At 51.0% G+C, this 10,707-nt stretch overlaps 6 protein-coding genes across 6 annotated transcripts; 5 read left to right on the top strand and 1 right to left on the bottom strand.

Annotated features, from left to right (window-relative positions):
• Positions 1-34: 34 nt before the first annotated feature.
• Positions 35-2,012, top strand: CC1G_13902 (hypothetical protein; the record flags this gene model as incomplete). Its single annotated transcript, XM_002911816.1, has 11 exons — positions 35-149; positions 205-420; positions 477-535; positions 586-661; positions 719-930; positions 981-1,023; positions 1,072-1,233; positions 1,294-1,543; positions 1,594-1,660; positions 1,708-1,776; positions 1,827-2,012. 11 exons carry the CDS (start codon positions 35-37, stop codon positions 2,010-2,012), a joined length of 1,455 nt encoding a protein of 484 aa, XP_002911862.1.
• Positions 2,013-2,264: 252 nt separating this feature from the next.
• CC1G_13901 (hypothetical protein) lies at positions 2,265-3,368 on the top strand (the record flags this gene model as incomplete). Its single annotated transcript, XM_002911815.1, has 3 exons — positions 2,265-2,889; positions 2,946-3,089; positions 3,139-3,368. 3 exons carry the CDS (start codon positions 2,265-2,267, stop codon positions 3,366-3,368), a joined length of 999 nt encoding a protein of 332 aa, XP_002911861.1.
• Positions 3,027-4,696, bottom strand: CC1G_04188 (hypothetical protein). Its single transcript, XM_001833157.2, has 3 exons — positions 3,632-4,696; positions 3,438-3,576; positions 3,027-3,386 (listed from the first exon to the last, which is right to left on the bottom strand). Exons 1-3 carry the CDS (start codon positions 4,643-4,645, stop codon positions 3,379-3,381), a joined length of 1,161 nt encoding a protein of 386 aa, XP_001833209.1. The 5' UTR covers positions 4,646-4,696; the 3' UTR covers positions 3,027-3,378.
• Positions 4,697-4,763: 67 nt separating this feature from the next.
• Positions 4,764-5,830, top strand: CC1G_04187 (mRNA transport regulator 3; the record flags this gene model as incomplete). The annotated part of the gene is made up of 6 exons (XM_001833156.2): positions 4,764-4,911; positions 4,972-5,050; positions 5,104-5,212; positions 5,263-5,478; positions 5,532-5,681; positions 5,736-5,830. The coding sequence occupies 6 exons, from the start codon at positions 4,764-4,766 to the stop codon at positions 5,811-5,813; spliced, it is 780 nt and encodes a 259-aa protein (XP_001833208.2). The 3' UTR covers positions 5,814-5,830.
• A 195-nt stretch (positions 5,831-6,025) lies between these two features.
• Positions 6,026-8,563, top strand: CC1G_04186 (L-methionine transporter; the record flags this gene model as incomplete). Its single annotated transcript, XM_001833155.2, has 16 exons — positions 6,026-6,177; positions 6,236-6,281; positions 6,340-6,418; positions 6,470-6,495; positions 6,555-6,571; positions 6,626-6,846; positions 6,908-7,113; positions 7,170-7,181; positions 7,230-7,463; positions 7,521-7,686; positions 7,742-7,956; positions 8,008-8,054; positions 8,111-8,153; positions 8,205-8,268; positions 8,325-8,390; positions 8,445-8,563. The coding sequence occupies 16 exons, from the start codon at positions 6,026-6,028 to the stop codon at positions 8,561-8,563; spliced, it is 1,713 nt and encodes a 570-aa protein (XP_001833207.2).
• Positions 8,564-9,287: 724 nt separating this feature from the next.
• CC1G_04185 (hypothetical protein) lies at positions 9,288-9,747 on the top strand (the record flags this gene model as incomplete). The annotated part of the gene is made up of 5 exons (XM_001833154.1): positions 9,288-9,290; positions 9,353-9,400; positions 9,447-9,507; positions 9,561-9,664; positions 9,715-9,747. The coding sequence occupies 5 exons, from the start codon at positions 9,288-9,290 to the stop codon at positions 9,745-9,747; spliced, it is 249 nt and encodes an 82-aa protein (XP_001833206.1).
• Positions 9,748-10,707: the final 960 nt, after the last annotated feature.

The following is a 10,707-nucleotide window of genomic DNA, read 5'->3' as shown; positions in this document are numbered from 1 at the left end:
TGTGATTGCGATTGGTTCTGCCCACATCGCATCAATGAGCTTGAGCCCGACCAGCATTCGTGTCCGCCTTTCTTCGTCGCACCATGACTTGACATATCAATGGACCGACACCGAGCTCATCGTTGCGCACGACCGAAAGAAAGACAAAGGTGCGTAGACTATACATTCCCCACCATTGAGCCGCAGTTCACCGAAACTTTCCAGCCTCCAAGCAGGTTAAATCCCACCGTATACCCCATGAAAATGTACTGCGCGTCTCTTATGATCCCAAAGGCTCGAGTCTATCGGTTTCATACATCAAACCCAAGAAGAAGAAGAAACCCGCGTCGCTAGTGGTTCTAACTGGCGCGGTTCAGGATGGTGAAGAGAAGGCGGCAGCAGAGAACTGGGCAGAGACTGCCATGAAGTGCCTATACGACAGTGAGCTCTTCTGTTGCCGTCAAACTACTCACTGTAACCAACTAACCTTCCTCTAGACCGTGGTATCAAGCCAGCCCGACGTCTGCTCGTTTTCGTCAATCCTCACGGAGGCAGCGTACGCGAATGCGCTCATCGGGTCGAATTAACCATTGAACCGTCTCACAGGGCCGAGCAGTCAAGATTTTCAACAAGACTGTAAAACCTATCCTCCAAGCTGCTGGTTGCTCGCTGAAGGTCATTCGTGAGTCCACGAAACACGTATAGCGTCCGCTTTTGTAGTTTCTCATCTCGCCAATAGAAACCGAACGACATAAACATGCGTACGAGGTTGTCAAGGCTATGGACCTGGAATACGATGCCATTGTCACTGTGTCTGGCGATGGGCTGGTTCATGAAGTGCTTAACGGACTCGCCCAACACGCTCAGCCGCTCAAGGCATTGACCACGCCTGTCGCTCCCATTCCGGCTGGCTCTGGGAACGGTCTTTCACTCAACCTTCTTGGGCTAGACGTACGTGTTGCACATGATATATCTTAGAGGTTACTCATGCCTTTACTTAGAATGGGTTTGATGCTACCCAAGCGGCACTGAACGCAGTCAAAGGTACGTCGGAGTCGTGAATGACGCCGACGTCGTTCTGATTAGTCCCAGGGCGTCCCATGCGCATAGACCTTTTCTCTGTCGTTCAGAATGGCAAACGGAGCATATCTTTCATGTCTCAATCTCTGGGTTTAATGGCAGATCTTGACCTCGATACGGAACACCTTCGCTGGATGGGAGATACCCGTTTCATGTATGGTTTCTTACGTGGTGGTGAGTTCCAACGCCTGTCGATTTCTTGTTCTCAGAATAACGCTTCCTTTTCTTTCCAAGTCCTTGCATTTGAAGCTTGCCCGGTTCAACTGTCGATAAAGGTGGCCGAGAAGGACAAGGACAAGATGGCTGAAATCGCACATGCCCGAAACCAGGAAGTCTGTGTATGCAATTTGGAAGATGATAAAACCGCTGCAGCGCACGCATCGCTCCCGGCGTTAAGATACCTTCCAGACGATAACGATGGTTGGTATACCATAGATGAACCCATCTTATTCGTTTATGCTGGGCAGGGCCCTTATGTGGGAAGGTGCGCTTGGCCCTTGTGCTGGAGATGACATGGCCTCACTCTCTTTTCAGGGACTACATGGCATTCCCCGTTTCGCTACCGGACGACGGCTTGATTGATATTGCTGCAATGCCACTCGTACGTGTTGAAAAATCGACACTAACCCTCTCTAACCCGCCCAACAGTCCTCCAGAAAGGATGCCCTCGCCAACATCTCCACTGCACCAACAGGAGAGTGTTTCTGGTTCCCTAAAGTACGCCAGGACCAGTTCTATTGGGAAATGTTGGACTGACGTTGTCGTAGCTTCATTACTTCAAGGCTGAAGCGTACAGAATAAAGACTCTCGGAAAGAAAGGCAACTTGTCGATTGATGGGGAGCGTTTCCCCTTCGAAGAGTACCAGGTGGAGGTCCACCCAGGCCTTGGAACCCTTCTCAGCCCTCACGGTCGGTTTGTCGCAGAGTTCAAACCTCGGTCTGCCTCCAAGTAGACCATGATACCCCGCACCTTTCTATAGCCTCGTATCTGCATCTCTGATTATTGGATTGGGTTAAATAGTTCATGCGACATAATAAGAAGTAGATGATAACCTTGACAGAACGGCGGTCCGGGTCGGACAACGCCTTGTGCGGCCCCTGTTAGAGCCCTTCTACATATACACGGATGTTCCCAAGGTTGTCCCTGTCTTCCCTGTCTTATACCTCTGCAATCTGCGAGGTCGAACATTCCTTTGATGCACTCGATGAGCTCTCTACGCCTGCGGTCTGTCATCTTGGGTGGGCCATGCCGCCTGCGAGCGCTGCCCAGACGTCATCATCACCATACACCATCACCTCGAATCAACCTAGAGCCCTCAGCGGTCCGTGCGCTGGACGAATGGATTGCCAACCCTCCAACGCTGTCGTTATCCGATGGAGTGACACTCGACCACCTCACAGACCTATACGCCACGCTCCCCACAAGAGACGGCACCCGTAGGCGGTACGAAACGCCCAAGGACGGGGATGTTCTTGGGTATGGACACCACCTCGCCTTCTTCCACTGCAAGAGCCCCGAGCATCGACTGCGAGCAGACGGTACCGATGAAGAGCTCTCGCCTCCTCCCCCGTTCTCGACCAGGATGTGGGCTGGAGGCAAGATTACCTGGGACAACGACAACCCCTTGACGGTGGGCGTCCAGTCCAAGACTTCGGCCAGCGTTTTAGAGGTCTTGAAGAAGGGGTTCGATAGGGGCAAACCATTGGTGTTTGTCACTCAGAGGATCAACTTTTTCAAAAAGGGGAAGGATAAGCCTTCGATTGTTGAGGAGAGGCAACATGTGTATATTCCTGATGGATTGAGGGTTGTACGAAAGGAGCCCCGAGTTGGTATGTACCACTATCGAGTTTGTGGAAGAAGCGTGACGCTTATGGAGTCTGTCTAGTCCCTGATATCCCGGAAAACGTCGATTTCTCTTTCCAGTACCAGCCTAGCCCCGTCACGCTGTTCCGGTACTCGTCCTTAATGTTCAACGCGCATCATATCCATCTCGACAAGGACTATACAACAAGAGTTGAGGGATACCCAGGTACGTATACGACCGTCTCCGCTGGGAAGTTCAATAACACGGCGTCTAGAACGCCTCGTCCACGGACCACTGACTGCAACGATGTTGCTGGAAACTGTCAACTTCCACAACCCATTGGTGCACCTCAAAGAGTTTGAATATCGCGCGACCAATCCGATGTACGTCAATCGGGTGTTGACTATCAATGGGACCTGGATCGGTCCGTCAAAGGCGAAGGTATGGTGTGTGGACGATGAAGGAGCAGTTGGAATGGTCGGCCTCGTGACAACGGCAGAATAGAGCAACATGGTTAGAAACCTAAAAAATAGTGTCAGATGTATCCAAATGACCCGTTACATTTTAACTGACCGTATTTGTTGCCTGCCTCCTTTCTGTTCCTCTTCCCTTCGGCAATCTTTTCTTCCAAGGCTTCGCGGTTCTCGTAAGCGTCCCTTAGCAAAGTGGAAAGTTGTCCTCTCGCTCGTGCGATACCGCTCATCTTGCTTGCCTGAAAAGAAACATATGAGAATCAAAAGCGATACGGTAAGAGGATAGACTCATACAGTGATCTTCATCCTTGGAACAGATGGTCCGGCACCAGCGCCCTTGGTCAACGCCTTGCGCTCCTCTCGTTCTTGGATCTCCTTCTTTGCGCGCTCCATCTCCTTTACCGGGTCAACATCCTGGATTCCTGCCTGCTCCATATCCTCGAAGCCCTTGACATGACCCTTCTCCAGCGCACGAACATGGGCGTCATACTCCTTCTGCCATTTCTTCATAAACGTAGCATAGTATTCGGGGTCGTGCTGTGCCCAGGCACCTGATGGGAGCTGGTAATATCCAGGATAAGGGTCGTAGGGCGTAGGTTCAGGAGGTTTAAATTCAGGGACAGAAGGTGCCGCGGACATGGAGGGTATTGAGGGGAGTGTGGAGGAAGATGTTGATGATGACGAAGAAGGAATTGAAGGTGCACTGGACTTGCTTGCGTTCCCCAGACCAAAGAAGTCGACTGCTGGTGCGGATGAGGGCGGTTTGGTTGGAGGAGTCCTTATTGCAGGGGTTTCTTCCAGGGATACGTTAGGTCGACGTTTCTGTAATGAGGGTGGCAATAAAGAAGATAGAGACGACCGGGGTAGCTCAGGTTCAGCGGGTTTAGGCTTGTCGTCGTCGTCCTCCTCTGGAGTATCTTCAACAGAAGGCCCATCAGACGGTTGTGCGGCCTGCGTTGGTCTACTCGTGTTGAATACTAATCCAGGTCCTGTCCCAGCACCTAGTACTCTCTGTGGTTGTTGCTGTATCGGTGTTGTCCGCTGTGGGGTGGGCAGCATAGAGAGCAAAGTCGATTTGCCTGCGCCAATTCTTGGTTTCTTTTCCGGCGGTGCGTCCTTTTTGTCGTCATCGTCGTCGTCTCCTGGCCGTTTGGCTGAAAGAGCTGGAAGAGCAATTGCTATCTTCTTGGGGGGTCGTTTCGCTGCTGGTTTCGCGGGTTTTGATTCAACCTTTGGAGGTGCTTTGACGACGACGGGGGTCTCTTCAGATTCGCTTTCGCTGCCACTAGCATAGTCGACGAGGCCCATGATGTCTGGCGTGTGGAGGTCGCGGATGACGTACGGTCGAGGACGACGAACAGGTATGAGTTGCGGAGTTTCAAAAAGTTTGTCCTCCTCCCTCCACAGTCGAAATCGAGCGCTTGTCATGGCACAGAGTGGGTTTGACCGAAGGCGAATCAATGGCCCAGAAGAAAGCTTCGCTCCTGTATTTGAAGACGATGAAGACGACTCGGGGCGATGGAAACCTGGAATGTCTAGGCAGGATCGCCTTCCGTTAGCTATCAGACCTATATGTGAGCCTCACCCACCCCATCTCAATCGGCGAGGCGCATAATATCTCAGGCGACTCTTAGTCCTTCAGCCAGGACTTATTGAACAGGCCAATGGATCTGCGTACATTGAAACTGGAAAGACTAAGATTGCCTGTGCCATGTGAGTTCCCTCCATACCAGACCCCCGATGTCCTGCTCATAACTTTGGAATAGATATGGTCCTCGCCAATCGAAAAACGTCGCGTTTCACGACAAAGGAAGGCTTAATGTCGAGCTAAAGTTTGCGCCATTCTCTTGCCCAAAGAGACGCGCGCCTATACGAGTAGGTCCATTCATAGTTGACGCGAACTCAGCCTGACGGCCTATCTACAGGATGCGGAGGATCGATCCATTGCAATGGCTATCCATCAAGCCATTCTCCCCTCTGTCCGACTGGAGACGCTGCCCAAGTCCACTGTGGACGTGTTCATCACCGTGCTCGAGGAGGACGGGATCGAGGGTTGTGTTGCCGCAGGTTCTGTCGCGGCTAGCGCTGCCTTGGTGGATGCGGGTATCGAAGTCTTTGGAATCGTTGCCTCAACCTCAGCTGTGCGTCCTTCCTGGCGTCTTGCTTGGGTTCCCAATGTTGACACTATATTCAGGCCGTTATTGGCGAAGAAATCTGGCTGGATCCCTCAGAGCAGGAGTCATCACAATCAAAAGGCACGTTTGTGCTAGCCACTATGCCCGCGTTGAACACGATTACAAGCATCTGGCAAAACGGAGAGATGGCTCCAGACCAAGTTCTGAAGGTACGAACCCGCTCTGTATATCCTTTCTGAATTGGATCTGACTCTCTTTTTCAGGCTATGGAGATTTGTGAAAAGCAATGCGTAGATATACATACTGTTGTTGCGGAAAGACTACGAGAAACACTTCAATGAATGACTTGGATCATCTTTTTCAGTTTCTTTCTTTCCCTTGGCGTTGATACCCCAAAGGAGATAAGGGTAATGCCAAGCGCATGCAAAGAAATTGCGACCGCGCTGTTTGCTCGTCACTTTAACCGTTTCCCCCTCATTTCACGACGTCCGAACCCAGTTAGCAGTGACTCTGGAGTGCTAACTCGGGTTTCTGTGTACTATATTTCTCTTCCATGTCCAACAATTCACGAGACGACTATGTTGTACTGCGCTCTCCTACCAAGCAATATGCAAGCTTAAGCTCCCCTCGACATTCTCAAGACTCGGATGATTCATTACGAGCGTTGGAGATCTCTCATGACCCAATACAAGGGCAGACGCGGCGGTGTGTTGCATGAGCACGGAATCTGTGGTGGAAAGCTGACTCTGACACGTTGTGCCAGTGGCCGCGCATATTCATTCACTGGCTTTGATTTCCAACATGACCTGGTGCGTGCCATGGTACCAGGCTACGATTAGACAGTCCAAGTGATAACAAAACTGCTAGTTGCCGCTTAGTGCGAGTGTAACTGAACCCGGCTTTCATTCGACAGAGGGGACGGAGAAGAGTGTGGGTCTAATTAATGGTACGATTGAGTTACCTGTAATTAAGAGCTCATTCACTGATACTTGTATAGGTATTGCCTTGGTTGTCGGCCTTCAAGTGAGTTCAGCAACACAACAAACAATAAATGGAGGCGATTAAAGCTTTGATTCGCCCAGATTGGATCGGGAATTTTGTGAGCAGCCCACGTCGTTTTGGTTTCACAAGAAGGGCCTGACGCTGGCTTCAGTTCATCTCCTGGCGTGGTGGTAGCAAACGTCCACAGTGTAGGGGCCAGTCTCCTAGTATGGCTTACATCTGGTCTATTGGCATGGACAGGCGCAAGTAGTTTTGCGGAACTGGGATCAGCCATCCCGCAGAACGGAGGAGCTCAGGCATATCTCGCTTATGCGTACGGTCCCCTCGTGTCATATCTGTTCGCGTGGACCGCCATCATCGCTTTGAAACCAGGTTAGACCCAGAAACCCCTTATTCGCTTGATTGCTCGCATCTCACTCAATCGCCAACATAGGAGGGAACGCGGTAATCAGCCTCATTTTCGCAGAATACATGAACCGCATATTCTGGAACCACACCAAAGAAGACGCTTCTCCCGACAGCATACCGCAATGGGCTATCAAACTCGTAGCGGTGCTTGCGGTGGTGATCGTGACTATCATCTGTATCGCTGCCCAGAAGTTGGGTACGCGCGTGGCCGTTGTCTTCACTACCCTCAAGGTACGTCTTCTCGCATCCTCTCGTCTTTCCCAGTCTGATGGCTTTTATCCTGCAAGGTCATCGCCTTGGTGAGTCCAATAAACTACGTGTTTGAACCACTGTTAACGGCCATGCAGTTATTGGTGACCGTCTTGGGCTTGGTGCAACTGGCTAGAGGAAAGGCTGCTTCCTCGTTCCATGAGCCATGGCTGAGCGGATCAAGTACAAGCCCGTCCTCTTACTCTCTTGCGCTCTACTCCGGACTTTGGGCGTTCGATGGCTGGGACCAGGCCAACTATGTCGGTGGAGAAATGCACCATCCAGAGAAGAATATTCCCCGGGCAATCCATTCCAGTATGATCATCGTGACGGTAAGCTCGAGATGTATAACTCTCTTTTGACTTTCGACGCCTATATCTCTCTTGCAGCTGCTATTCCTGCTGGCCAACCTATCCTATTTTGTCGTTTTGGACAAGAACCTTGTCGGATTGAGCAATACGGTTGCAATGGACTTTGGTCGTGCTCTTTGGGGTAAGGCTGGAGGCACTGTATTTGCTCTGTTGGTCGCCATCTCTTGCTTCGGTGCCTTGAACGGTATGTATATTCATTTGTTCCACCTTGCCACCAACACTTATATTAAAATGCGTAGGCTCTTTATACACTTCTTCGCGGCTCGTTTATGCTGCCGGCAGAGAAAGATATCTCCCAGCACTTTTCGGACGACTGCACACCACCCGGAAAACACCTATCAACGCTGCTTTGCTTCAATCAGCCATTACCATAACGTTTATTCTAATTGGCGGAGGCTTCCGTTCCTTAATCAATTTTTCTGTTGTTGCATCTTGGGCTTTCTATTTCCTCACTGTACGTATGAGATTCAGGTCCTCTCGGAGTTGTCCTCTAACTTCTTTCCAGGTCCTTGGTCTTGTAATTTTACGGTTTAAGGAACCAATGCTGGAGCGGTATGTTTTGCTTGCAGTCATTGTTTGTCCCCTCATTAACTTGCGACTATACGTAGTCCATACCGAGTATGGATCACCACTCCTCTTATATTCTGTGGTGTACGTTTTTATCGCGGTCTTCTTGCTTCGCAAACCCTGACCAGACCACAGGTCGCGCTTTTCTTGCTGTTGATGCCAATCATCGCTGCTCCTTTGGAGGCAATCGCTGTCCTCGGTTAGTTCTGGTTTCAAGGCGCGCTTGTATTCCCGTGTTGACATGCCGCTATTCAGGTTTCGTTGCAGCCGGCGTTCCTGTCTACTTCCTCACGCAGGTCGACGAAAAGCCTCGGATATTCGGTGGGTCGCGTTCACTCTTAGACCTGGCCGCTTTATTCATTTGCAACATTCTAGGATTCTTCTCGGACTTGATCGCGCGGATACGAGGCAGACCGCCATCCGCGGATGGCTGGGAAGCTGTCGCGACGGATGCAGATGAATTGGAGATGACACAAGCCAATACCCGGAGGTAGTGCAGAGCGCCATCATAGCGATGTAATGGTATTTGATTCCGTCGGCGGTTGGCATTAGATGAGGAGTTTCAGTTTGAAAGGTGTTGGCGCCGACGGATGTCAACCCCGTGAGCCACGGTCCTGGGTCTCGCTTCCCGTCTGGATGGCCTGAAGAGTCGGTGCATATGAAGCCTCGACGACAGCGTTGCGGCTAACCTCAAGCAATATCACATACTTCTTCATACTCTTGGGCTGTGTCATCTGGTCCGACAACGTAGGTTTAAAGAAGGGTCGGGTAAATGCCACTCGGATCTGTGTTTCCCCGCCATTCTGACGAAGATCGCGAACTTGAAGTTGGTCTGCGAATTCCCCAGGGGAGCCCACGTGAAGCACTTCATTCAGACTAGTACTGACCCCAGTCTGTAGCCAGTATTAGAAGCCAAAGAACAGATTTCCTAGGGAGATGCTGTTAATTAGCAACGGATGTTAAGCGGCAGGTTATCGGTGGGTCAGCATCCCGATCAAGGTTGACGCCATCCGTTTGTCCTGCTTTGTAAGGGAGGAAACCATCTATAAACGACCCGGGACGCACCTTGTCCCTCACTAACTATCGCTTCTTCTGAACTAACCTTCGCTGTGAGTGCGTCGAGAGGGCCTCTGGGGTCGATTCAGCCCAAAGCTGGTCCGATCGCTCAACGATCTTATCTTGCAGGGCCAACCCTCCTTGGAATAACTTATAATTAACATGGTCAGTGATATGATATGTGAAGGCAATAGTATTTGGGTGACATTTCGCTGACGTGTTTGAAGGCCGAACAAACCTACAAATTCGATGTCAAGGTCAAACTCACCGCCATTGTCTGAATATGACCTAGCAGACTCATCCAGAAACATGACTGTCTAGATGACCTGCGGCGGCTGCTCTGGTGCCGTCACCAGAGTCCTGGAGAAGGCTAAAGCTGATGGTGCGTCCAGTGGCCCTGATCTCCAGAATTACTGGTTAACCTTCACCCCATAGGCGTCACATCGTTCGATGTCAGCCTCGAGAAGCAGGAGGTCGTCGTCAAGGGCACTCTTCCCTACGATGATGTGCTCGCGAGAATAAAGAAGACTGGCAAGGAGGTATGCTCTGTACACTGTCTACTGCGATAGGCTCTGAGACCGTTGTTTAGGTTCGCTCTGGTGCCGTCGTTACTGAGCAGTGAGCGTTTTTGTCGGCAATCTATAGTTGTCTCCTGGCAGCCGATATCAGTGTACTATAAAGGGGTTCTTTTTGGTTATCGATCTATTTTATCCGGCGAAGCACACCAACAGCGAAGGATCCGACCCATTCTTCTGGTCTCCGTGTGCCATTGCTTGTTCTTCTGTCTAGTCTAGGCATCGTTGTCAAGGTGCATGCCAGCATCGTGCTACTTACACTTACGAGCTAGTAGTCTGCGCTGAGTGACCGGTGGCAACGCCAAGACCATCGAATCAGGAAGGCGCGAGCTGTCATTTGATCCGGTGTCAGTGGGCGGGAATGGGGTTTAGCGCCCAGTTATCGAGCCAACAGGAAGCTACAGGAAGCGTGAAAACCTGCCTGGCCCTAGGAATCAATTTATTCAATCCTAAGCGGAGGGGACGTGGAGAGCTCTGCCGATGAATTTTAACTCTGAGAGGTTGAGGGCCAGCACTCATTCAGTCTTGGACTGCGCAAAGCTCTTCACAGCGGCGTGGCTTCATCTCCTTCCCGTTCGGTCTCGAAGCATGACCTGGACGGACGAGGACGTCGGCGTCTGTGTGTACCTGAGGAACCACTACCTAAACTCAAAATTCCTCCTATATTCGTATCTCCTATGGTCATTTATTTTCACCGTCCTGCTAGCGTGGGGCTATCTCTCAGATCCATTTACAACGAGACGACACCCTCCATACTCCAGCGATTACTCAGACGGTGCAGATATTGGGATATGACCATACATTCCCGATCTTGGTTCCAAGCCAGAGGACCCCTCAATTCTGGCCATCGAACGGCGATATACTCTCAGCAACTGTTCTCTTTACAGAAATATATGTTGTTTCGCCTTCGTTGGACGTGACTACAAATGGGGCGACATCCCCTCCAAAGAAGGGTCGCACAGCGGAAAAAGTCACTCGTAGTAGCGCAGCCAGACACCCCGAAGCCT

The sequence above is a fragment of the Coprinopsis cinerea genome (assembly GCF_000182895.1).
Source record: "Coprinopsis cinerea okayama7#130 chromosome 2 map unlocalized cont3.2, whole genome shotgun sequence".
Lineage (NCBI taxonomy): Eukaryota > Fungi > Basidiomycota > Agaricomycetes > Agaricales > Psathyrellaceae > Coprinopsis > Coprinopsis cinerea.
This window is presented reverse-complemented; position numbering and strand designations above follow the sequence as displayed.

Bases quoted from the DNA above. Each gene is read 5' to 3' on its own strand.
- CC1G_04188 (XM_001833157.2), bottom strand. From the start codon at position 4,645: ATGGGCCTCGTCGACTATGCTAGTGGCAGCGAAAGCGAATCTGAAGAG. The intron at 3,577-3,631 runs GTATGAGTCTAT...GTTTCTTTTCAG, and splicing joins TTCCAAGGATGAAGATCACT to GCAAGCAAGATGAGCGGTAT.